This window comes from Eupeodes corollae, chromosome 2 (assembly GCF_945859685.1).
Source record: "Eupeodes corollae chromosome 2, idEupCoro1.1, whole genome shotgun sequence".
Taxonomy (NCBI): domain Eukaryota; kingdom Metazoa; phylum Arthropoda; class Insecta; order Diptera; family Syrphidae; genus Eupeodes; species Eupeodes corollae.
Window position 1 is genome coordinate 9,131,534 of NC_079148.1, and position 25,795 is coordinate 9,157,328.

At 31.4% G+C, this 25,795-nt stretch overlaps 1 protein-coding gene across 3 annotated transcripts in view; it reads left to right on the forward strand.

Moving 5' to 3' along the window:
• LOC129948380 (nuclear factor of activated T-cells 5-like) overlaps positions 1-24,725 on the forward strand; it is a 143,857-nt gene extending 119,132 nt beyond the window's left edge. For 2 of the 3 annotated variants that reach the window (XM_056059354.1, XM_056059356.1), the window contains exons 4-12: positions 4,923-5,225; positions 5,994-6,137; positions 6,204-6,486; positions 7,958-8,114; positions 8,196-8,410; positions 8,477-8,669; positions 17,213-18,890; positions 18,960-19,198; positions 22,956-24,725. In XM_056059354.1, the coding sequence (XP_055915329.1) occupies positions 4,923-5,225; positions 5,994-6,137; positions 6,204-6,486; positions 7,958-8,114; positions 8,196-8,410; positions 8,477-8,669; positions 17,213-18,890; positions 18,960-19,198; positions 22,956-22,960 (3,217 nt within the window). In that variant the 3' untranslated portion in view covers positions 22,961-24,725. The remainder of the gene's footprint in view (positions 1-4,922; positions 5,226-5,993; positions 6,138-6,203; positions 6,487-7,957; positions 8,115-8,195; positions 8,411-8,476; positions 8,670-17,212; positions 18,891-18,959; positions 19,199-22,955) is intronic. The other variant, XM_056059357.1, reaches the window with a different exon arrangement.
• Positions 24,726-25,795: the final 1,070 nt, after the last annotated feature.

The window sequence follows — 25,795 nt, forward strand, 5'->3', positions numbered from 1 at the left end:
ATCAATAAATTTGTTTAAATCAATCTTATCGCATTTAATTGTTTGTGCTTCTATAGGATTACCCAAATGCAAAAATTATTAATAGAAAATAGTAAAAAAGTTATAAATAAGTGCAAACACATAAAAATGCATTTTTAAATTTGTTTATCAGCTCAGAGAAAGCAGCTGATAAATGAAACGCAAAGTAATTAGCCGCTAATACTTGCATCACTTTGTTATAGGACAATATAATACAAATAATAAATAAACAAATTCCAAAACAAAATATAGGAACAAAGATTAGGTAATTGTTTCAAAACATATGTAAAATTATTTATTTTCTTGGCTTTTCCAAAAGAAAACTCTTGCATTTTTAATTTATTTAGGACTTCCAACGTGTGTTTTTTTAAGAGCTTAAGCATTTTGAATAACTTTACCAGACAGAAGTAAAGATATTTGTTCTTAAGCTGCACTACACGAATGTGAAATGCCTTACCACGCTCTTTCTTTCCCAGACAAAAAAAAAGTATTTAAATGTGATGTCAGAAATTTCTTTGAAAAGTGTTATTTATATTCTTGTTAGTTGTATATTAGACCAATTTATAGTTCACTGATCTCTGATGATTTCCTGAATCAAACTGTCTCAGTTTACTTACCTTGAAATAAGCTAGCTGATTTTTGACCTTTTATTGAAACACCTGTAAGCTGTACATAAGACTAAAACAAAAGTAATATATGGTGTCAATGGCCTAACAGTGAAACCTTACAACTGAATTTAAATATTCTTATTACAAAAAATAGGAAAAACAACATGTTTTTTGACGGTTATTCATACAGCTATGGCCAAAGTAATAGGTACAACACTTAATTCTCGGTAATGGTATATCTATATTACTTTTATAAGACAACAAATATAAAATTTAATTTTTACGGTAAATATTTTTACAAACTTTCTTAATTGGTGATTTTTAAATTAGTTGTGAAGCTTTTTTAGTCTATTTCTAAAAAACAATAGATTTAGATAAAAAGTGATAATAAATTTTAATTAATTGAAAAAAATGAAAGAGTACAAGATTTCAGTGACAGTTCTCCAAAAATTCTTTTTGTTAAAAGACTTATGTCTTTGATCCTTAAGCATACGCCCTATGGAACAGATCTCATTCAGATTCAGATCCAATTTTTGAGAATACCATTCAAAAACATTAATTTGTTTCCTCTAAAAGCAAGGCTTCATTAAAGGCTTTGAAGTCTATAAACAGTTAAATTTTAGACAGTTTTCTATAGTCTGCCTAAAGCATCTTGACTTTTCTTTCACATGAGCTTTATTTCTATTCGCAGACATCGAGGAATTGTCAATTTATAATTACCCTTTTCAACAAACAAAACTAGAGCGGTGTAAATTTGAAGTTAAGTTGAGCGCAAACAATTAATTCGTTGCAGTGTGGATGTTATGTGGAACGCGAATAGAGTTTGACAGTTTGTAGCAATTCGTTACTACCAAATTATTTTTACAAAATTGTCTTGTTTTAGAGAACAAAATGCATATTTTATTATCCTAACAGAAGTGTCAATTGGTTTCTTATAATTTAAATGAGTTTTTGTTTGAAATAGATTTTTTGAAATGTGTAAAATCACGTTTGTTCGTCCATTCGTTCATGTTGTTCGCACTCATGTGCTAGGCCCTTAAGTGCCAAAATGTGATCAGTTGTTGACTTCTTTGGTCTGAAACCCCATTGATAATTGTCGCTTATGCGGTTTCGGCGTATGTGACATTCTCGTTTTTAAAAGATGGAGTCGTCAATTCTTCAAAGAGCCAACTGTTACATCATTCAACAAAGAAAACATCGCTCAAGATCCTTACAGTGCAGCGCGTTTCGTACTACGTCACATTTCGGACAGATTTGTAGAACTTTCGCAATGTTTATTTCCCAGGCTGTCTTCTTTCGTTTGTGAAGTTTTGTCTCTATTTTTCTGGTCCTCTTATATTCTAATCGCGTGCCCCCTAGCTTAAATTCATCATGAAATCAGTTCCTCCGACCTCTACGACTGCTGTCTAGAGTTGAAAGTACAAAAGACTTTAGTCAGACTGGCAAACTGGATTCCGAACTTACTAAGTTCATCGTTTCGATCTCTTCGAGGATGAGTCTTAGCGCATCTGATCTGTGTAGTTTTTGGTGGATTTCATCGAGCAGGCCTGCCGTGTTGATTAAAACCTGAGAAGTGGATGCATTGAGTCTAGTTTTGGCAATCCACCTTCGGAGCACAGTACCAACAATATATAGTGAAGTGATGTTGGCACCTCTTTACGAACTTATTGCGATCATACTCGTACTGTGGCGGTGATCGATCGATTCATAGTCTATTAGGTTACAAGTAAAAATTAGACTGACGATAAGTTTCTAGTATCAGATCTGAGCTGCTGAAATTAAGGCAACTTTATTGGATGTTGAGTATTTTTCTACCAAGTCTAACAATGCTTTAGATTTATAACATCGACTGTCCAGCCGATCATTAAGACCTACCTGTCAATTTCCATGACATGCCTTTTTTTTGGGTTTGCACATAGAATGGATCTAACCTAATTACCTTGTAACCTATAAATAAATAAATAATTAAGAAATATTCCTTGAAGCCCTTAATCAATAAAGTATGAATTGTTAAATATAATGCGCATTCATAAATTACACTACAAAGTCAAACCGGAACTGTCAAATACAAATATATTTTAAAAATGAAACATTTGTGTTTTCAGAACTTTGAATAGTTTTTTTTTCTTTTTCAAATTTAATAAAAACAAATAGAAGATGTAATATGAATAATTAACATATATTTGTATTTAAATACCGAAAGATTTATTTCATTTTGAGTTTTTATGTCCTTACCGAGCAGCTGATTGTGAAACGTCAAAACCAGTGTGCACTGTGCACTAACTTTGTAGCCGAAATTTTTACACTACGTCAGAGGGAAAATTTCAACTACTTTTTTATTTAGATTTAGCAAATCAAAGTCCCTTGACTACGTAGCCACTAGCTTTGTGAATGCGACCATACTCTTCTTTCATTTATTACACAAGTACACTACATTGGAAAGTTGACTGGAAAGTTACTCAGAGAAAATCTTACCCCACTATCACATCAAATAAATTTGTGTCAAAATGGCGGCTAATAATGATTTTCAATTAACAATTTGAAAGGTTTCCTTGTCAAATTGTAAAAGGAATAAATAACACTTCCTTTAAACACGAATTACAAGTCGAGATGGACTTGTAGCTTCTCTGAAGAATGTTTTTTAGAAAATTATGATTTTGGTAGTTTTTGCACGATCAACTGAAGGTAGAAGTTACTGAAATAAAAACCCGAGATTGAAGATTGACACTTGAAAAACTAACTAGTTGCTTTGGTCAAAATGTACATTCAAAGAATGCAGTCCACTGCAAATGAAGTCCCTTTAAGTTTTCGAAACCTGCCCATTGTGGATACATTTTTCCGCAACGACCAGGTTCTTGAATGTTGTCATTAGTGGTCTCAAGTAAACTGTGGGAGCTTTTTTTAAGTGTTCCTTTTATTTTGAAACCGAATAGTGTGAAAGAGGCAAAAAAAAGACACTTACGCCCATGTTCCAAATTTTGATCGAAAGTGAGTTGAAATAGTTTTTAATTTCACGTGAAATGAAATTACATGTTCTTCAATTTGATCGATTTCGAAAACTTCGAAATTGCTTTAAACTGTCAGAACTGAAGGATCATCCATTTTTATTCTGTTTCTAAAGTAAAATTGTTGCTGTTTTGAAGATGGATGCAATATTATTGACAATTTTAAGTGAAAACAATTCAAGAGAAAAACTAAAAAGACTAATTTTGCCAAACAAATCAAATATAATGGATTTACCTGACAAAATGTAAGTGTGTGAAAATTATGTAGAATTGTTCTGATAAATAAAGTAAATCCTTGATTTCCCCTTTAAGCTTTCATTAGAATTTTAGACTTAGCAAAGACGATTTTTTATATGTTCTAAGGAAAATAGAACCTTTTATAATACCTTCATCGAATCCTTCAATTCAAAAACTTACTGCAACCCTCCGATTCCTAGCAGAAGGAAGGTATCAAAGATCAATTCACAGAAATAAAAAATGCGATTTGAATGCGATCAAAAACTGGGACAAACCAAAATGCAGAACATCCATTTGCATGTTCGAAAATTCAATTTAAAATAACGAATTGTCGAACACCCAAACTCACTTTCGCAAAGTGTATTCTCAATAAGTGAAATGCAGAACATGAGCATTCAACTCAAAATTTAAGAAGTGTGCCTATAACTTTGGCCATAGCTTCATGCATATTTTTATATTCATATTTAAAAATTTAGCTTAGATTTTTAATATTTTATTTTTTTTTTAATTTTGCCTTGAAATATTTAACATAATAAAAGCACTCATCAATTTCATTAAAATATCATAATCATTCTAAACTAAATAAAAAGTATTTTTTTCCTTTTTCAAAATGAATATTTCTCAAAATAATATTTTACTACTCATTTATTTGTATGTAATTCAAATCAAAAAGCCTACGTGATTAAATAAAATTAACATAATCCACCAAAAATAAATATTAAAATTCAAAAACTAGGAAAAGTCTATAAGTAAAACTAATTAACATATATAATAAATACATAGTTATATTTTATAAAACAAAAAAAAAACGCCCATTTATTAGTTCAATATTCAAAAATTAATATAATTCAGTCTAGACCTACATAAAATTAGTTTTTCAATATTTTGTGTTTCTTTATTCGTGAGCCCAAACTTCAAATAGAGAGAAAGTTTGTTACTTTTTTGAATATTTAAATTTTTTCCATCAATTTTTATAAAAATATTAAATAAATAAAACACAAAAACAACAACAAAAAGAAACAAATCATTTACACTACATAATATATAATATTAGATCAACTCGAAACGATGCTGAGCAACACGACGAAATCGGCACCGATGACTCTGATGAAACATACTCGATCATACCAAATCATCATCATCACCATCACTCAATTCAAAACCGCGTTCAATATCGAGCCAAGCGTAAAAAGATCGAAAGAGTTGTTGAACTTGAAAATGATGATGCCTGCAGTGAGGATGCATTCATATCTCGAATTGCTTCGGCAACAACAACAATTCCTAATAACACATCAATCAACAATAACAACAACAATCATAATGCTTATGTTACACCACTGCCACAGCCAACAACAAAGTAAGGATATTTTTAACAACAAACAAATATTCAAATTCAAATTGTTTAAAAATTTGTTTTCTTATTTTATTTTTTGTTAATGTTTATATATATTTTTGAGAATAGTTAAAGTTTAGTTTATTTATTTGTATGTTTAATGTTTCGTAGACGACCACCTCAAGGCTTTTGAATTTAACTTCCTTAAAAACTTTTGCATGCAAGAAAACTTTAACCAAGAACTATTTTATCTATTCATTCCATATTCATAACTAACTCATTACGCTAAAGCTGCGATAAGATTGAAATTTTGGCATAGGTCCTGATACTTGTTGTTATTTTAAGGCTTGACCTGACATTGTTACCATTGTCCTAAAAGCTTTTACTTGACCTAGCAACATAGTACTTTATTTCAATTACAAGTAATTAGTGATCGACAATTTTTCAATTACAATCAAAAGTAATTGCAATTGATATAAATTTTAATTACTTGTGATTTTAATTGAAAAATTGTAATTGCTTTCCAACTACTTGTAATTGTAATTGAAGAAATTCACTTACTAATTACTTGTAGTTGGGTTTGTTTAAGTTCTAGTGAAAAAGCCCGGTCCTATGCCATATAAAATCTTATCTAAGCTTTGAATTCGCCTGCAAACTTACAAATATTGTTAAGCTTCTTAGCATGACTCTGTTTTATTAATTCATTGCCTATCTCAAGTTTTAGTTAAGTTTTCAAATCATCATTCGAATCACCTTAAACTAATTAAACACTTATTTGTATTACTCTTCCAGATATTCATCAAATGGTGCCAGATCAGCACCTCGTGTTGCCCATAAACGTCAACCACCAGCATCTCTCAACAATGTTGCTACATCATCGAATGGTCGAGTGCAATTGGAAATTCTATCACAGCCAGAACAGCAACATAGAGCCAGGTAAAATATTTGAAATTCCCAAAAATCAAACTGTATTAATATTTGTTTTCTTATTTTTAACATCAGATATCAAACTGAAGGAAGCCGTGGTGCTGTTAAAGATCGTAGTGGAAATGGATTTCCAATTGTTCGAATGGTTGGTTATAATAAACCAGCTTTGCTGCAAGTATTTATTGGTACAGATATTGGCCGAGTGGCGCCACATATGTTTTATCAAGCGTGTAAAGTTGCCGGAAAAAATTCAACACAGTGCAATGAGAAGAAAGTCGATGGAACGATGATTATTGAAATTGATTTTAAGCCAGAATTGGATATGACGATTACATGCGATTGCGTTGGAATTCTAAAGGTGAGATTCTATTTGCTGTATTTTTTTTTCAATCCCCCCCCCCCTCTAACTCTATCGTTTATTTGCGCCTACGACTCTTCTTTCTAAGGTCATAGAAACCGCTGATCAATTTTAAGCCCCAAAAGTTATCTTGAATAGCTTTTGTCCAATGGTGATGATCACATGGTTTATCTCACCTTTTATTTCACCTGATATTTCAAAGGTTTGTGATAGGGTTTGGCATCAAGCTCTCTTATCAATGAACCTCTTTTTGTTTGGGCTGTAAATTACCTTTCAGAATGTTAAATTTAAAACAAACGCTGGAGTGCCACAGGACTCCGTTTTATCTCCGACACTCTTTCATATTTCGTATAAATGAACTTTTGTCATTACCTTTTCATATTCGTTTTTAGATTCAAATACCTTTCCTTCGGAGTTGTCTGAAGAGACTTGACAGCTTTCAGTTTAAGGTATGTGCATCAGAAACCATCCACTTTAATGTGGCTATAATTTGGAAACTTTATATGCGTCAGAAGCTCAAGTACAAATCCCATGTTTGGGTAGGTGCTCCAATAACTTTCTTGAGTCTCTTGTACAAAATTCAAGAGAGAGCTCTAAAAATGACAGGCGACTGTTTTAAACCGAAATATTTTTACCTCTTGAGCATCGTCACAAGATTTCATACTTGCTTTGGTCCTCGGAGATGTACCTCAGCTCTCTCCAACTATTCTCCGATATATTGATTCCTGTTCGACCGTTCTTCGCCAACAACTACTAGGATGGTCCACTTATCTGCCCTCCTGTTTGTGCGGGTTTCGCTGCATCGCTTGGCCCACAATGTACCCGTCGCCAATTTGAAGCGTATGGCTAATCCACTACACTGCCACTTTCGTTGTTGAATCAAAGAGTCTATATGTTCTTCAGCCCTTAAAAATTGAAGTATGTTATTTTGGCAGAAAATTTTCAAGATGTTTTAAAGATATTTTTATTAACAAACTTTTGCACTTTTCATTTGGCAGTTTCTGTAACTTTTCAAGTGCTACATTTATAAAGCAACAGGGATTCAGGACTGGAGCGGAACAGTCTTAGTTTAGTCTTTAACCCAAAAGAGTTGTTTCTCCATGTTGTGCACAGCATTCCGAACGAAGCCTTTGCTTTTAGTTCAGTTCCGCAACTCGTAGAGACAATACTCGCAAAATATTTTAAAGCTTCTACCGTCTCTCCCCGTGTTGTCCGGAAATATTTAATTGAAGAAATGGGGAAATTCCAAAGCTTATCCTTACCCTCGATTTCTGCTTTTCTCTCTTACCCTGTTGTCATTTAATAAAAATTTATTTCTTATGAACGAGTAAGCATACCTATCAACAGAAACCTACAACCTTGAGTAACTTCATTTTGAATTTAAAATTCCTCTAAAAACCTTCCGTTATACAAAACGTGACATTTAGATTTACCATAGTTCAAACTCTTATAATATTTTCTTTCATTCCAGGAACGCAATGTAGATGTAGAACATCGTTTTCCCGATCATTTGGCTCAGAAGAGTAAGAAAAAGTCAACCCGCTGCCGTATGGTATTTCGAACACAATTAACCCACGACGATGGAACAGTAGAAACTCTACAAGTGTGTTCAAATCCAATTATTTGCAGTAAGTTATTTTTTCTCTTTTAAAATACTCAAACTTTTCAATACTAACTAAAAAACTATTTGACAATTTTCTCTCTTATAGCACAACCACCTGGAGTACCAGAAATATGTAAAAAGTCCCTAAATTCTTGCCCAGTAGATGGTGGCCTTGAATTGTTTATTATTGGAAAGAATTTCCTAAAAGACACACATGTATTATTTCAAGAAACCCTCGATGATATTAGAACTAATGATATGGTTACTATAAATTCATTATGGGAGCAATCAGTTTTACCCGACAAAGAGTATTTGCAACAAGTAAGACTTTTGAAAGTTAGCACCGAAAAAAAAAATTGAGATTTATGTTTTTTTTTACTTTTTTAGACTCATCTTATTTGCACAGTTCCACCTTACATTCATCAAAACATCCTGAAACCAGTTACAGTGCAATTATTCATTATATCCAGTGGGAAAAAGAGCGAATCACATACCTTCACTTATACACCGAAAGGAACATACACCACGCTCTCGGCTGCAACAACGTTAAGTACATTGCATGGTTCAATGTCAGGACAAGGTATCTATTGATTCAAGTTTAGAAATTCGTTCAAATTCAAGTGGCATAGAAATCTTATATGTTCGTCTTTTTTTTAAATAACAAAATCAAAATAAAAAAAGGCCCATATTTATTTTGGCTATCTTGAGTTTGAACTTGAGTTTCAGTTTAGATTAGGGACACTTCAGCAACAACAACAACAACAATATCAACAATTATACATTTTGTGTTTAAAAAAAAACAACGTGCTGTAAAAGCAACTTGCGATATTTAATTTTTGGATACTTTTAGCTTCACTTAATTTTATTTTTTTGGATTTTTAATTCATTCTTTGGGCTTTTAAAAAAATGGCGTGTAATCTAAAAAGGCAATTATTATGTTCAAAGGAACAAAGTAAAGTTTCAATTATTCGACTTGTTTGCCATTTTGACAGAGCAATCATCTGAAATCATGAGATTGAAGTGTTTTTTGGCTTTGATAGAAAGAATTCACTTAGTAATTATCTGAATTGACTATTCTCAAGTTGATTTGCACCAAAGCTTCATATTTAAGTTTTCAAAAAGTTTGGTGAACCCCATAAATTTCGTCGACCATTTGCGTCCCATAAAAGCCCGACATTTTTTCGTATACTTGTAATCAGTCTTAACTACAATATAAAAAAATACATATTCTACGATTATTGCCATATGAGGCCGTGAGTGCAAAGTGGCCTAACTACGTTTTTTTGTGATTTACGGTAGAAAACAAAATTGAAACTGTTTTTTTTGGTTTTCTTTTTGAAATAAGCTTGACAAAAATAACAGGGCTTTGGTTTTGTAATCATTGAGTTAATTTACTCGGAGACGCTTCCTTTTCAACGTAATTCATTAACTAGTTGTTACTTCATCAAATTTAAAAATTGATTGATTGAAGAATGTGTAGCCATTTGTATGTTTTTCACAACTTTGTTTTTCTATGCGGTTGTCGAGCTTCATGCAATTCATTTTTAATCTTATTTTTTTCTTGGATTTATAAGATAAATTTTCTCACTTTTATATGCGTCCTTATTGCGAAGATCAAATATAATTAAAAGATTTGTATCAGCTCTAGTTTCTGAGATTCAGCTTTGTAGTTATTAAACAGAAATAACACGCATTTATTAAAAAAAAAATGTATTAGAATTAATTAATCGTTGAGTTCTAAAGAACTTCGTTTTAAAGCTTTACAGTGATGTGTAGACTTTGTAAAGCGACGCATTAATAGTCAGACATCATGTTCTTATCCCAGAAACCCTGGTAGCGCCCTTCCATGACGCGTAAGTCTTGATGCATATGCTCTTCCTGCTCTTCGCTCATATCTCCTAAATTTTTCGGAAACCTGTCCAGGTGACTGTGGAGGAAGTGGAGTTTTATGCTCATATTGCAGCCCATATTTTTTAACTGTAGCAGAAGTTCTAGAATTTTGAACTATAGAGACGAAAGCTGTCCAAGCCTTTAGTTTTAACTCAGTCATAGAATTTATAAATTGGGTATCTTTCGTCAGTTGTCTGATTTGGGGGCCATCAAAAATAGCGGCTTTAATCTTTTCCATAATGACCCGAGGAAATTTTTGCTAGATGAAAGCAAAACAGTTCCCGTCCTTATCTAGTTATTTAACCAGCTGATTCATGATACCCAGTTTTATATGTAATGGTGGAAGGATAATTTTGTCACGAGCTACTAATGAATTCTAGACTATGTTTTTCTTTCCAGGCTCCGTATTTTCTCTCAACGGCCAGTTTCCTCTTATCCAATGCTTTTGTTAGCTCTACTGTCTCAAAGACATTTAAAACTGGGAAATTTAGTGTAACCACTTTGTTAACCGAGAAGAATGTTCAAACTTTTTTAAATCGACACAAATTTGCCAATTATGGTCATTGTATTTAATTTTGTTCAAGACTAACGAAATGTTAAAATATTCTTCCTACCCCAGCACATTTGTTTCCATTATGTAAAAGAATACATTTTAGGCTTCGATTTGAGCTGTCAATGAATAAACGCCAGTCTTTTGGTTCTTATTTCTTTAAGCCCAATTTTAACAATAAGTTTTTGATATCTGAACAAAAGGTAATACCGTTTTCTTCACGATAAAAAGTTATTTTAGTATCTGAGAAAATCAAATTTTTTTCTTTCAATCTTGATGCTAGCAGTTCTGAACCTTGTTTAGACAGACTTAAATCTCTTACAAGATCAATTAACTCCTTTGGGAAAAGCATTTTGACTCATTTGACATACCTTGAAAATCAGCATCAGTATCATTTTGTGATGAGCTTGGTGCTTCAATGTCTTGTTTTAAGGGTTCATGTATATTTTTAAGATGAAGAGTCAGGTGAACCCTGCCCTGGACGTTGAACACAACTAGTTCTTGGGTACTGGCATTTATGTAGCTCGATTTTTAGTGTTTAAACCGTTTATATTCACGCTAAAAAAATAACAGTCCTCGAGATGAGTTCTCGCCAAATAGTCGGTGTTTCAAACTTGAAGGTACTTCTTTCACCACTTTTCCATAATCTTAAATATTCTACACACGACTTACAAACACAATTGGGAGCCCAGCACTTCTCATTTTTATCCAAGAGGATGCCAAAATACTCAAAATAGGTATTTTTTACAAACTCTGATATAACTTTTTTACGATTTTGTAACACCTATTCTCCGCATATGTAGCAAAAATGATCTGGGTTATTTAAACAACGTCTTCTTAAACTACTCATGACCCAAAACTTGAGATAATAATCTTAACACCTTATAATACGTCTACTATCGATTAATATACAGGCTTCAATGATAAAAATCAAAACCAAAGTCACGCGAGCTGCTAAAAAAATGTTAACTGTAAATTTGAAACAAACAAGTCATAAGTATGTAAGTACTATCAACTACAAAATTCGCGGAAACAGACAAAAATATTAATTTTGTAGACCAGAAAAATTGTCTCTTAATTGTAAATTTTCAATAGATACGTTGCACAACAGACAGTTGTGCAGATTTGTCCAGTTTATGAGAAAGAATTTTATAGTTAATACGAAGTAGGAAAATATTGTTGTAGAACTTGATAGGTAAGGATCAATCCAGTGCAGTTGAGCCTTAGGCAATTAAAACGCATCATTTGTTACAATATTTTCCAAGAAAACAATACAAAATGAAAATGTCTTGAAAACTTTATCACGACCAGGAAACTATGGCCCAAATTCAAATCTCAATCGATTATTCATATAAACAAAAATTCTTTATGACAACTTGCAAGCATAATAACAGGCTGGGTTACCAAAAAAAAAAGAAATGCGGCGTACCACCGATTACATGGGCAAATGATGCATTGATAAGGAAGAACAAGAAGACACATCCCACTTCTTGTGGCATTGCCCAGCATTATGCCACACTAGAAACAAATTCTTAGATAAGCAGAAAGCTGCCTATTAGGATTACAGTCTCTAGATGGTTAGAACAAGAAAATTCTTAATCATGGATTTTAATGACGATACTTAAAGTTTCGAAACAATAAAATTAAACATTTGAGTAAATAACTGGTACACTCAATATGAAAGTGAATGGTTTCGAAGTAGCACTAACATCGTCGTATTTTATCATCATGAACAAAATATGGAACTACAATTTATAGTATCGGAGATTTTCAATAAAGCATAAACTTTTTCCGCTTCAGAGTTTTTGATCAGTTCGATATAATCGTCATTTTTCATATTTTAAGGGATATCTCTGTATTGCTTTGAATTACCACTAACGCTTTATCTACCTTTTTAAATGCCAGAATAGAATGTTTTTGAAAATCAAAGAAAAACATGTGCGAAATTTTTTACGAACGTCCAGACCAAAGTAAATATTTCAGAAAAATGTAATCAATATTTCTCTGTTTCTGTAAAAAACTCAATATCGATAAAATTTTTAGTTAAGCCAAAATTGCACTTACGGCCTGATATAGTCTCAACTTAAAGCTTAAAAAAAATATATAGCCCACGATTATTGCATAAATTACTTTAATTAAGTAATAAGTCAGCCATCCATAAATATCGCAAGACTTTCAAATTAAAACAAAAACATCTAAAATATAGTTAACGAATATGTTACATGAATTCAATTTGAGTTCCTAATTTTTACCAATTTAGGTTCTTTTTCAAAACAGTATAATTCAATTATTAAAAATACAATTTTCTTATCAAGAATACAAAATAATATAAAAAAGGTCTTACATCCAAAAACCAATAAAAAAGAAAATACAAGAAGAGATGACACCAAGAGGAAGATCCAACATATCCTTTAGCAAAGTTAATTTAGAAAACTCTGTCGTATGAATGTTTTCGAAATGTCCCTTAAATTTATTCAATTAACTGCCAACAATCGCGATTTTCAATTGAGATACAAAAAGAAATCAATCAAATCGTTTTATTTTTTTTTCTTGTTATATTAATTTATAACAATTTATTATTATTTTTTTTTAGTTATTGTTTTCGTCATGAGTGTGAGAGGAAAAAAAATGTCTGAATGTGAAGTGCGGAAGATCGACAGAGTTTTCTAGATTAATTGTTTGCCCTTCAAATTTATAATCAATATGATTTTAATTATTAATTTAATGAAATATAGGGACTTTTTCTTTAAGAAAAAAAAATATATTTTATTTAAAAAAGAATGAATGAAAAGAAATACTCAAAAAAAAGTCAATTCAACAAAATTTTAAAAAATCAACCATAACAGAAAATCAAAAATATTTTGTGATTAGGGAAAGTTTAAAATTTCTTTTCTCTACAAGAAAATAAAAAAAAACTTTAAATTATATTTTTCTTTTACAAGAATGGGCTTGGAATTTTTCGATCGCCCTTTTAGGGACCACGACAACAACAACAAAAATAAGAATGATATAAATGAGATTTAGGTTTTTATTTTTAATTCACTCCGAATTTGAGATTATTCTTTTTTTTTGTTATATATTTAAAGAAAAATTAAAAAAAAAAGGTTGAGGGTTTTTGTTTTTCTAAACGCTAATCACAAAATGTTATTTTTTGTTTATTTTTCCTTCTCTTAGCTCTTTAGGTTGCTCGCTCGCGTTATGATAAAATTTGAAAAGAAATGGGAGTCTGTATCCACAATTTCACACGTGTGCTAATTTAAAATAATGGACACAATATGGAGGCTCCTCCAGAGGACATCGCTTACGTCTGCATCAGTTCTTCAGTGCATCTGTACATTAGGGTACTGGTTAATTAAAAAAAAAAAAAAAAACAAAAAAAAAAACAAATCAAAAATTCAATTAAATTGACACACATTTTTTTTTAAATCGGTAGTTTTGAATATTTTGGTTATAAACAAAACAAATTTTAATATTTGTGATTATTTTTGATATTTCAATCGATCGGTTATAAATTTTAAAACGAGTTCGGTATTTTGCTATTTAAATTGTTTTTTATTTGTTGTTTTGCAAAACTTCTTGAATTTTGATCGCGCTTAAATTAAAACTTAAAAAAAAAGGTTAATAACTTTAATGGAACTTCTTGAGGTTGTTTGGTACTAATGTTAATTTATAGAAACAAACAAATTTCGGTTTCAAATTGCAAGGCAGGTTCGGAGAACTTATTAAGACTAGAAATAAGGTTAAATGTATTTTGAAGTACAAGTCTAAAAAAAAATACTTTCCAACTGTCCATTTAATTTGTTGTTTCGTTACAAATTGTTAAAACTAGTTTAATGGCAAATCAATTTAGAAAAAAATTTCGAGTCCTTAGTTCTTCAAAAGTTTGATGTAAATGTCTACAAAATTACTAGGCAAATCTATATTCCTATGATTTCAGAGATTTCTGTATTTTCGGGAGTAGAAGCTAAAACTCTAAATCCCCTTTTATTGAGTTTCTTTCAAACCAGTTTAACTGCAAAACTAGTTTTAAAAAGTCTTAGGTTCTTCTTTCAAAAATTTGTTGTACATAAACTAAAATATTATTTTGGAATCATAATTTTATGAACATCTAAATCTACTGTCCTAAAAAAGTAAAACTTTAAATTGTATGTCCTAAAAACGTAAAACTCAAACCTTTGAAGCTTATTTTGAAGAAACTCAAAAAAAAAATCGGAGCAAAAATGAAATTTCTTTGCACAATTAAAAAAGAAGTAAAAGGAAAACAGATCTTTTTAAACCAGAGATTCCAAAATATTCAAATAATTAATCACAATTTTGAAATAATGTTAATCAAGTTTTTGAAAAAGAAGACTTCAAAACCCTTTTAAATCTTAACTGAAAACATATTCTTGAAGAAATCTTTTGAACTACTCGAATTTCTTATTAAATTAGCAAATCGCAAAACTAAAATTTCATTAGCTTTAGGCGGTTACATTCCTTAACGGCGGATTTATATCAAGACAACTGTTAGTTCTTCAGGTATCAATAATTTCAAATTCTGAACTTCACTAAACTTTACCTTTAGTTTTTTGAAACAAATTTCCCAAACATTACTAAACACCGAAAAAAAATCTCTAGAGCTCAAAATTAGCTTTGAGTTGAATTTTGTATTTAATGAAATTATAAATTAGATTTATAAATTTACTTTACTTTACCTTACTTTACTTTACTTTACTTTACTTTACTTTACTTTACTTTACTTTACTTTACTTTACTTTACTTTACTTTACTTTACTTTACTTTACTTTACTTTACTTTACTTTACTTTACTTTACTTTACTTTACTTTACTTTACTTTACTTTACTTTACTTTACTTTACTTTACTTTACTTTACTTTACTTTACTTTACTTTACTTTACTTTACTTTACTTTACTTTACTTTACTTTACTTTACTTTACTTTACTTTACTTTACTTTACTTTACTTTACTTTACTTTACTTTACTTTACTTTACTTTACTTTACTTTACTTTACTTTACTTTACTTTACTTTACTTTACTTTACTTTACTTTACTTTACTTTACTTTACTTTACTTTACTTTACTTTACTTTGCTTGACTTTACTTTCTCTGACTTTATTTTATTTAAGTTTACTTTACTTTACGTTATCAGAGTCCGACCCACGAAGATTTTTGGCTTAAGACACGATAAGTCCTTCCCTAAATTAAAGACATTATTCGAGCACGTTTGATCGTACAAGTCTCTCAAAAATGATGATATTTAAAAAAAAAAAGTTCTCCAAGCTTGATATTTTGAAATTGTGGCTTAATTTTTCACTTACCTATGACAAAAGGAAAACAGATTTGACCACGATTAAACTAATGGCGTTTTCCATAGGGGTTTCCTTCAAAAATTGATTTTTTTCGTGGCGCATGGAACACGTTTGAAACTATGTTTTGTTTGTCATTGTATTAGTGTATAACTGACAAATTAGTATTGGGACAAAGACGGGTTGATCTGAAGAAAAATCTAGACATTCAGATTTGATCTTAAATCAATTTATTGTCCCCATGGAATGCAAAGATCTCGATCAAGAATAAATTGATTCATTTTACCAATGGAAAACTCCATAAGCTCTTTTTTGACCTATGTCAAATCAAACTATGTAGAGCCATAGTCCAGAGTTCTTTTTAGAGTTGCCAATCACCTCGAAACTAGTTCCATTAAAGATTTTGCATTTTTACGAACTTACTTAATTTTTTTTTAATTTTGAACGCGAATTAAAATCGGTAAAAATTAAAAATAAAATTGCAGTAATTCTTCACTTTTAAAACAACATAAGATTTTTGTTTAAATCTCGTATCTAACATTTTTAAAAATTAAAAACTTAAAATTAAATACATAACTTATTTTAACGTAAACTCTATTGGTTCCAGCTGTGTTGTTGCTCGAAAGATATGGAAATCAACGTTGGTCGTATTCGTTCCACTCATTATTTTTTTTTAAGTTGATGTTTCAAATAACAAAAACCCTTACAGGAAAACACACACGGTCCGAGTGCGCTGCTTTAAATTTAAAATTAAAACAAAAAGAAAACTACAACATTTAATAAATCACTTTGAATTTTTATGATTTTTCTCCCATGTGAGCCAAGTTCTTTGTCGTTAGGAAATCATTTTTGTTTTAAATATTTGTACTAGTTTTTTGGTACTATCAATTTTTTAACATTTGATTAGATATTTTGAAAAATCATTTAGTTTTAGTTTTTTTTTTTAAATTGTGTGTAAAAGTTTTTGGGGTTCGTTTAGGTGAGAGTTCTGTGTTAATGTTGTTCAAAGTGATAACTTTCATCATCCAAATCTTGTTTCTATTATGTTTGACGTTGTTTTCATATAATAATTATATTTAACGGTATTGTAAATGCTTAAACATTGTTATTTTTTTAAAAATTGAATTTAGATTTGGTTGATGAAAGATTTAAGTTGTAGGTACTTTAATTAGTTTTAGAGTTCCCTGTTCCCAGAAAAACAACATCCCATTAGGATTAGTATTTAGATTTTTAGTTAATAAGAGAAAAACAAAAATAAACATAGTTTTAAGTTTTAGAAATTGATTTTTTAATATTTTAATTTTTCCATTTTCAAAACAAAATTCAAAATAAAATTCCATTTCTCTTTGATGTTAACGCCAATTTTCTTTGTAGATACTCGTTACATGGATACAAACGGTGGTGTACCGAACGCAGCTGGCAATGCTGCGGTCGTGCAACAAATGTGGACTGAAACAAAGCATGAGATCGATGCGGACATGATGCCGCCACCGGCGAGCACCCAAATACCAATGATTGTGCGGCGACCCTCACTGACCAGCGCCATGATCACCGATCAGATGGTAATCGGTGGCTTAAAGACTGAAATTCTGGATGAGAATTCCCAGAATTCGATTGCGGATGCTATGCAATCCGCCGAGTCGTTGGAACGTTTCCCTGTCGTTCAGGGCGATAGCGGTCTGTTAGTTGATCAGAACCCATTGATGATGCATAATCAGCGATTGCGCAAGCAGAGCATTGACATGCTGGACATGCAATCGATGTCATTGTTGAATGAGAGTAACAGTTTGCCAAGTTTCCCCACACATCACAGTGATATGAATGCGATGGCAGCTGCGGCAGCAGTAGATATCGCCGTAAAGAACGAACAAATTGCCAAGGAGATTCTCACGGCGGCTGTAGTCCATCAAGGACAACAGACTGTTGACAAATTCTTATCGAGTCTAAGTCCGACAATAAGTGACTTGAAGCCCTCACCGCAAATGGAGCAGAACTCTATATTCAATGTCAATAATACAGGCGCTGGGGCGGGAGTTATATTTCCGCAGCAAGCCGCAAATAATATGGTGATGGCTTCGAACGCTGTCAACAATATCGATCAAACCCTCAACGACATGTTGGCAGTGGCCAGTCACTCGCCTTCTACTGATATGCAGTCGCTTTCATTGGTCCGTAGCTCGTCGGTGTCGAGTACATCCTCCTCGTCATCTTCATCATCATCATCGTCGCCGAACAGCTCCCCAATGACACATGACATCATTCTGAATTCAGAGCCAGCCGCTGTCATCACCTCAGTGAACATGCAACAGATGTTAAGTGGCACCGAACCAAGTGCAGTAGTGCAACAGCAGCAGCAGCAACAGCCCACTGATCACATCCCAGCCGAGATGATTCTCAATTCAAATATCTCACCGTCTACTATCCTTTGCCCACCGAACTCAGTTCCCAATTTGATGGTTAACCAGGTCTCACTTCTCAATGGAATCGGGATGCAGCCTCAGTCATCGCAGGATTCCCTCTTAAACAGCATTATTATGACACCGCCATCGAACTCACCGCCAATCCAACAACAAACATCGCCCCAACCACAACAGCAACAGCAATCCCCGCCACGACAAGTAGTTCCCGTTGTTGACCAACAAACCGATCCCCAAGTTACGGCAACCTCAACGGCAGTCAGCAATATGATCATCAAAGCGGCAGCCGACTTCATTTCAAATCACGAAAACAACCCAGAGTCTGCCATCGATGCCCTAATGAGTCTCAACGACAGCCCCATTCAAACTCAATCGCAGGTTTCTCAAATACTCGGCGGATCGCCAGTCACCACCAATACCATGGTTCCCAATGCCCAACCGGGTCTGTGCTCTTCGGCACAATTTCTTGCCAACACTAGACACCATCAGATGTTAGAAGCCCGACAGCAAGAGACAGTCCCATTGGTGAATATGCTTCTCAATCATGACGTCCAGAATGTGACTGCCACCGATGCAGCACAAACACAATATTTACAGAGCCTTCAAAAATCTAATCAGCTGACTATGAGTGTTTCGTAAGTAGATTTTTTGTTTTCACTTTAAAAATGAAAATGTTTGAATTTGTTTTGTTTTCTTTCTTGTAGACCCCAAACAAATCAGGAATCTCTCATTCAAGCAGTAGCCTTGGCCGGGAATGCTCTCCAGAAGAATAATGTTGCAGTGGCCCAGAAACAATTAAGTGGTATGTTGCCGAATGTTTCACTTACTGTACCTCAGACAACAGGACCAATACCTGCAGCTGCAACAGCTATTCCTCAAGAATTAACCATTATGTCGGACCAGGACTTGATAAGCTACATCAATCCAAGTACCTTTGATCAAAGTAAGTACGAAGACAAATTATTAAAACCAAGGACTTTTATAAGTCTCTACCACCTTTATTACTCCGCAAATTACCCGGTCTTTCTCCTACGAGAACTATTTGGCAATGTAAAAATGCCAACTGGAACAATCTCAAAAACTTCTTCAGGAACTTTAATTGGTCACTATGCTCCCTCGATAGTAAGGTTGACTCCAGTGGTGATATGACCACTAATTTAGTTTTTTTGTTATAAAATGAGAAAAACCAACCCTTTTATATAAAACCGGGAAAAATTCAATCTATAAAGTCTTAACGGTCATATTCGACGAACGAAATTTTTGCATGACCAAAAATTAAGAAAAAAAAAATACAATGTCCCAAAAGTAGTAAAAATATTTGGTAATATGTGTAAAACTACGTCATAGTCGGTTTCTACTCTCACTTTCAACGAAAATAATTTTGTCAGTTATGCAAGACCTTTGAAAGTCCTTGACATACATTCAAATGGGTTCATGGTTTTAATAGATTTCGGCATCAAACATTGTTTGCATTGAAAAAAATTCAATAATTCTTAGACCCCAATTTGGGACGCACTTCAAGAATGTGGAATGTTTTACTGAACTCTATTGCTCTTTAAGGTTTTGGTACTCAAAGCGTTAAGACTGAAACAGTATTGTTAAATAGGAAACCAGAATTTACGCGTCGAAAACTCAATTTTAATGTTCGTTAAAACAAAATTTAATAACCTTGCCACTATCTGATAGTGGCACTTGAATCTGGCTGTTTTTTTAAGACATATACGTTCGTGTATAATTCCCATTTCTGGGCTGGTGTTCCTGCATTTACATTGAATAGTCGTTGAATCACTTACGTAGCTTGAACACAGTCGTAAAGTTTTTGTTGCATCCTTTTTTACCGTTATTGTAACTAATTATTATCTAAGGAAATAGCCAGTTGAATGTCTTCCCTCAAAAAATATAACCTTGAAACCGCTTCAGGAATGCTCATCAGTATACCCTCGAGTCCAACTTTGGTCGTACTGTAAAGTACAGTGATTCCTTTTTTCTAGTCATTGCAATTTTCGTGAATTAAAAACCAATGCGCACTGACATCTCCTTTCTTCTCTCTCCCTTTCCACTATGTCTGTTCGTAGTAGGAGTAACAAAAATTCCCTTGACATATTTATCGACACAATTAGTTCAATGTAGATTCCTTGGGCTTACCTTGAGTAATAAAACTATAGGTTGTCATTTTTCACCCATTTAAAGGATTTGATAGTACCTTACAGAGCGTTTTGGAAGGTTCCTTAAAATTAATGAAAAATTGTTTACCTAAGAAGTTATATCTTGTTTGGTTGTGTATATATGCCATTTGTATCGAGCAGCATTTTCTTTCTGTAGTAACCTTACTGGTTGTGGGCTATTACAGGATCACAGGTAGTCTGTGCTTACATTTATCCCTATGTGCGTAGTCCTGTCATAAGATATATCTCTCAAACAAACACGTCAATCACTTTGATAGTTGGAAGCATGAGTTTTTACTCCCTACTCCCAAAAATGCAAATTTGTAATACCACCGTCTATAGTTCCCCATCAAACCATCACTGAAGTTACATGATGGGCTCTTTGGACTTTTCCAACCTTTTCAGTAGCTTCCTTGGAGCTATGGGCGTAAATCCTGTCCTTTTGACGATTAAATTCTGTTCCACTATTAAAATGTTCTCATCTGCGAAAAGAATAATTTAGAGTCCTATGTTTGCTAAGCAACATCTTTGATCTTGTAGCTGTTATCATACGCAGAGCCTCAGTCAAAAGTTGTTCAGTATTTTACGGTAAGCGCCAAGCCTTAGGTCTTGTTTTATAAGGTGTTCTTTAAGTATTTTCATATCTTGAGCAATAATTTTTTCTGTTTGCGAAGATAATTTCTTCGAATTTTTTTTTGCAACTGTTTTGATCACTGCTGGCGTCCTACTTTGAGGAGGTCCGTCACTTCATGCTCTATCATCAACAGAGGAGACATCATTGTAAATACAACTGTATAGTGCGATAGATGAAGTTTTTCGATATTTTGAGTGGTTTCAGTAAATTGAACATTTCAGTAGGAGTTTTGCTGAATGTGTACAGTGCAATGATAGCGATAGCGACGCGGTTTTCTTTGTTGCACACTCCATATTTATCGTTTCGTGTATACCCAGTTTATGTTGGGTCTAGAAATGAAAATCAAATCTGACTTGAAAGCTTTCTGGACATTTTTAAATGGTAAAAGGAAATCTTATGATTTACCCCTCAACATGAGGTTTGAAAATAAGATTTCATGCGATGAAACAGATTTGTGATATGTTTGCTGATTTTTTTCAGTCGAATTTTGTATTTGAAAACTCAAATCCAAACATTGTCATAAACCACCAGGCAACAACATCTTTAGGTCAAATTGAATTAACGGAAAAAGAAGTCTTGGTCAGTTCTTAGATACTTGGAAAACTTCAGTCATTACGCCAATTCATAAAACAGGCTCGAAGCAGGTGTCTTTAACTACAGACCGATTTTTAAGCTTCAAACTATTCCAAACATTTTTGAAGCCATTGTCAAAAAAAGGATTTATGAAAATATTAAGCAAGGGATTTCTGACACTCAACACGCGTTTGTGAGTAAACGATTAACTACAACCAACTTGTATCTTTTTTCACACTTGTGTACGAAAGGTATTGAACGGGGTAAGCAAGTTGATGTCATATATACCGACTTTTCAAAGGCGTTTGATAGGGTGCAGCATGACATATAATTAAAAGAACTAGAACAATTTGGTTTTCATTCTCAATATTTAAAAGATCATACACAGTTTGTAAAAATTGGGTGTAAAACATCAAAAAGAATTTATAATTTTTCAGGGGTACTATACAAGGAAGCAATCTCGGACCACTTTTGTTTCTTCTTTTTATAAATGACCTTCCCGACAGTGTCAAATTTTCTGAAAATTTACTATTAGCTGACGATTTGAAAATTTATTAACTTGATTGCAATCTTTTGCAAGATGACCTCAATTGTATTTTTCAGTGGTGTGAAGATAACTGCCTTCATCTCAATATCTCCAAGTATGAGCAAATGTCTTATACTAGATCACGAAACCCTATTCACTTTGAATATAAGCTTAATAATACAAGCCTTGATAAGGTTTCGGTTTTTAAGGATTTAGGTGCTGTTTTCGATAGGAAGTTAACTTCTAATGTTCACTACGACTATATGATTTGGAAGTCAAATAAAATGCTGGGTTTTCTAATGACAAATTCAAAGGAATTTACTGATCCGCATACTTTAAAAATGCTTTATATCTAATTGGTGAGATCATCTTTAAAATATGCTAGTTGCATTTGGTGCCCAGTATGTGCCGTAAGCATTAATAGAATAGAAGCTGTTCATATACATATAATACGTTTTCATAGTTTTAATTCGTTACATCATTTTGTTTGCTTGCAACCCTAGTAGTAAGATTTTACCAAAAGTTCTAAGCTTTTGCTGAAGGATGATATGGGTTCTTTTGCTTGAATTTTTTTAAATATCGGTTATTGGTACATTCTTTTTTTCGGAAACAAGCTTTATCAGTGCTCCAGCTTTAATAAACCATAAGTCAGGTTTCTATCATTGCACCTCGTAGACGTAAACCAAATTTGAGACTTCATATCCATTAAAAAATCTACAAAATGTCCCCTAATTTTATAGTTTTTTTAAATATGACGGAAATTCATTCATAAATTAATAAACATTTCTTTTTCTCTTTTCAGTCTGAAGCGTCAAATATCAAACAGAAATTGGTTCTAAAAAAATGCATGTCTTAAAAATTAACAGAGAGACACCAGAGAATACAAAAAAAAAACAAAAAACAATTATCATTAGAAGCCCCCCGTGAGAAAGAAGAAAATTCCTTTTTTGGGCAAATTTTTCAATATAAAATAATAAAAGTTCGGAAAAATCAGACTTTATTACATACAAAGGAATAAAAATGATGTAATTTATGAAAATTCATTGAAACCACAAAACTTTTTTAGCAAAAGAAATACAAAAAGAATAAATCATCCACCATAAGTTTTAAACAATTCAAAACAAAAAGTATTTCTTTTTGATTTTTCTTAATTAATTTTTATTACAATAAATCAAAAATCCTAAACAAACAAAAATATAACAAAAATATACAACAAAACAAAATATTTTATGCAACTGTAAACAAAAGATCTGATATTCCTTTTTTATGAAAGTTTTTTATTTTTTGTTTATTTATTTTTTTAATAACAAATGAAACTAAGAAAAAAAGTAAATCAATGACTGCCATATTTAAAAACAAAAGAAACTTATCACAAAAAACAAAATATTTATTATTAAATAATAAATACAAATTATATATTTTATATTAATGTATACATTTTGAAAAGTGTAATAAATTTGTGTAAAAAAAAACTGAAAATTTAGTCATTTTAAAAAAAGAGTTTTACACAAAAAAGTGTCTTATATAAAAATAAAAATAATTAAATTAGAAAATCAAAACAAAAATGTTTTATAAATGTTATATGTTTATAAATGTTATACTAAAAATAAAAAAAAACAAAAAACAAAACTGGGCTACGCACACAAAAAAACAAACAAATTAGAATTAATTACATAATTGGTTTAATATGAAAATTGAGAGTTTTGTTTAAACATTAAATTTGTATTTATGTTCATATTCCACCTCATTTGTCGGTAATTTATTTTTTTTTAATAATTTTTTTTTTTTTTGAAAAACAAGTCTGATTTTTATTACAATTTTTTGTTTGTTCATTTAATTATTATTTTCTTGTTATTTCCTTAAGTAAGCAAAACAAAATAAATGTAATATTGTTTCCTTAAATTATAAGTTTCTTTTCTATTATTATCATATTATCAAGCAGCTGAAAGTAAAACGAAATACAAAAACAAAACTAACTGAAAAAGAAAAGACTTTTGAATATTTTTCTAAGTTTTTAATTCAATAAATGGGAAGTGAAAACTATACACCTTTTACTAAATTCGAGCTAAAATGCATTATATGCTGTTTTATGTTTCAAATCGGTTTGAAAATACATATTTTTACACATTAGTTTTTTAAGATATACATACATTTTTTTTTTAATTATTCACTTTAAAAAATAAATACATAAATAAATGATATCGATTGAATATTGTGACTGGTATTTAGAAAAGAAAGAAAAAACAAAAACCCATCTTACAAAATTATTCCCTAATCCCATTCAAAATGAAAACAATTTATTAGGACTACATAATCAATTTTAAAATTAAGATAATTGCTATTATATACATTAACAATACAAAAAAAAACAAAAGAAAACAAATTATAAACTGTTATACACGTCATATACTTAGATTTTAGGAAATATTTTTGAAAAATATAAACAAATTACATACAAACAAAATATATATATATATTTTAATGTTATCAATAGTTGTTGTAATTTATATAACTCATATTATAATGTTAGAGAAGAAAAAATAAAAAAATCATACACATACAAAATACAAAATAGTGTTTTTATTTAGTTTTCTAAAATAATGTCTGTTGTGTTTACGGATCAAGGTAAACTAGGATATCAAAAGTGTCCCTTGGCATTTTAGGAACAGGCAGAAGAGTCTTACAAGAGATTTATAACTGTCAATCATACTTCAAAATCAATGTTATGTACGTCAGGTTTTTGAGATTTTAACTTTTCAAAGTAGGCTTGAAATAGTTTTTTTTTTCGATAAAATTCGCGAAGAATTTCCATATCTACAATCTCTATCTTTAATATTGCGTTTAAATAATTCCAATATCTCATTTACTTTTCAAATAATGCTTTAAAATATGCTGAAGCTTTTATGAATAAATTGTTTTTAAAACAAAAATGCGAAAAGTTTCAAAAGTAATATTTTATTTTTATAACGAATTCATAACATAAAGTTTTTGAAAAATTTTAAAAATATTTTGAAAACGATTTTTTCTTTTATTTGAGCATATAGATAAAATCAAGGCCATGATTATGAAATTCGCGGCGAATCGTTTTGCTAGCAAGTTTGCAATTTTTCAATTATTGCTTTCGGTTTCGCCTTCTTCGGTTTGAATTCGCCCAATTAACGAATTTGAAGGCGAATATGAAATGTCATTATATTTGTTGGCGAGTTTAAATCCGACAACTTTTTTCTGGCAGTGTTTATTGTTATTCACTGTTCGATGTCGTGGATTCTTTCTTGATTGTAATTATATACAAATGTGAGTTAGCTTTATTTTAATTGTCTTATAATTTATCCACAATAAAATATAAAATTTTAAAATTCATTCATTCTCCTGGTCACCCGTAATCTTGATTTGAGGATTACCGGGATTCCTTAAATTCCTCCCTTTCAGAATAAATATACACCATAATTGATCCTATTTTTTAAATTTAATACTTTTTATTAAATAAATCACCGCAATTTTCACAAATTTAATACAAAAAACAACATTTGAGAAAAGCTTTCAAACTAAAAGTGTCAAATCACTGAAATAAAGGGTGTCCCAAAATTAACGCAAGATTTGAATTAAATAGAAAACGCCGTTTTTAGTCTTTTGACAGTTATA